General features: G+C 45.6%; 1 protein-coding gene across 1 annotated transcript in view; it reads left to right on the plus strand.

Annotated features, from left to right (window-relative positions):
* Positions 1-167, plus strand: part of LOC103734848 (ryanodine receptor 2-like) — a gene marked incomplete at its 3' end in the record, with an annotated part of 32,469 nt that extends 32,302 nt beyond the window's left edge. The window contains exon 8 of the mRNA XM_008834230.1: positions 63-167. Within this exon, the coding sequence (XP_008832452.1) occupies positions 63-167 (105 nt within the window). The remainder of the gene's footprint in view (positions 1-62) is intronic.
* Positions 168-972: the final 805 nt, after the last annotated feature.

Here is a 972-nt window from a genome sequence, read left to right on the forward strand (position 1 = left end):
GTTCTAAAGCTTATTTGGGCACTTGATTGATCAGGAATGACAGTTTCCTGTTTGTGCTGCAGGGCCCTTGCACTGGAAATCAGCAGAGCTTGGCACACAGCAGGCTCTGGGATGCGGTTGTAGGCTTCCTTCACGTATTTGCCCACATGCAGATGAAGCTGTCTCAGGTAATTCAATGGCCTCCAACTGAATGGACCACAGACTGCAACATCAGCAAGTAAACCTGCTTTCAGATATTGGGATGTTATCTCTGCTGCACCTCCTCTATCTGTTTTACTCTACATCAAATTTATTTTTAAATTTATTTAAACAAAATCACTTTATTATAATGAACTCACAACTAAAAATCACATAGCTAGATTAAGGGAGCTTATTTTTTAAAGATTTATTTTTACTGTTTGTCTATGTGGGGGTATGTGGACATGAATGCAGGTGCCCAAGGAGGCCAGAAGAGGGCATCAGAGCCCCTGCAGCTGGAGTTATAGGAGGTTGTGACCACTTGGCCTGGGCGCTGGCAACCAAACTCAGGTTCTCTACTAGAGCAGCAAGCACTCAACTGCTGAGCCATCCTTCCAGCCCTTACATCAAATATTTTAATAAAAATACTTCATGGCTCGTATAGAGAGGACAGCAGCTGAACAAGGGAGGGATTGCATCTAAGTCCAACTTGAGTGAGAACCAAAGAGTTTATTGGAGTTACTTACAGGACCATAGGTGACTCAAACACACCTACAGCACCAGAAGGTGCCCTGGGTAACTGACAGGCAGCGGCATCAGCAACATGGAAAAGCCACACCCTGACGAGTCCTCTGGGCAAGGTGGGGCAGGTTCGTTACTACAGAGCTCTCTCCACCCAGCAACATAACAAAACCAAAGCACTTTATGCAAACCGTGATATCTGAGAACATGAAGGAGCAAAGCAGGGCGTCACCAAACCCTCTACAGTTCACAGTCTTCTAGACTGTTCCCTGG

The sequence above is a fragment of the Nannospalax galili genome, unplaced genomic scaffold (genome assembly GCF_000622305.1).
Source record: "Nannospalax galili isolate Female #2095 unplaced genomic scaffold, S.galili_v1.0 scaffold3590, whole genome shotgun sequence".
Classification (NCBI taxonomy): domain Eukaryota; kingdom Metazoa; phylum Chordata; class Mammalia; order Rodentia; family Spalacidae; genus Nannospalax; species Nannospalax galili.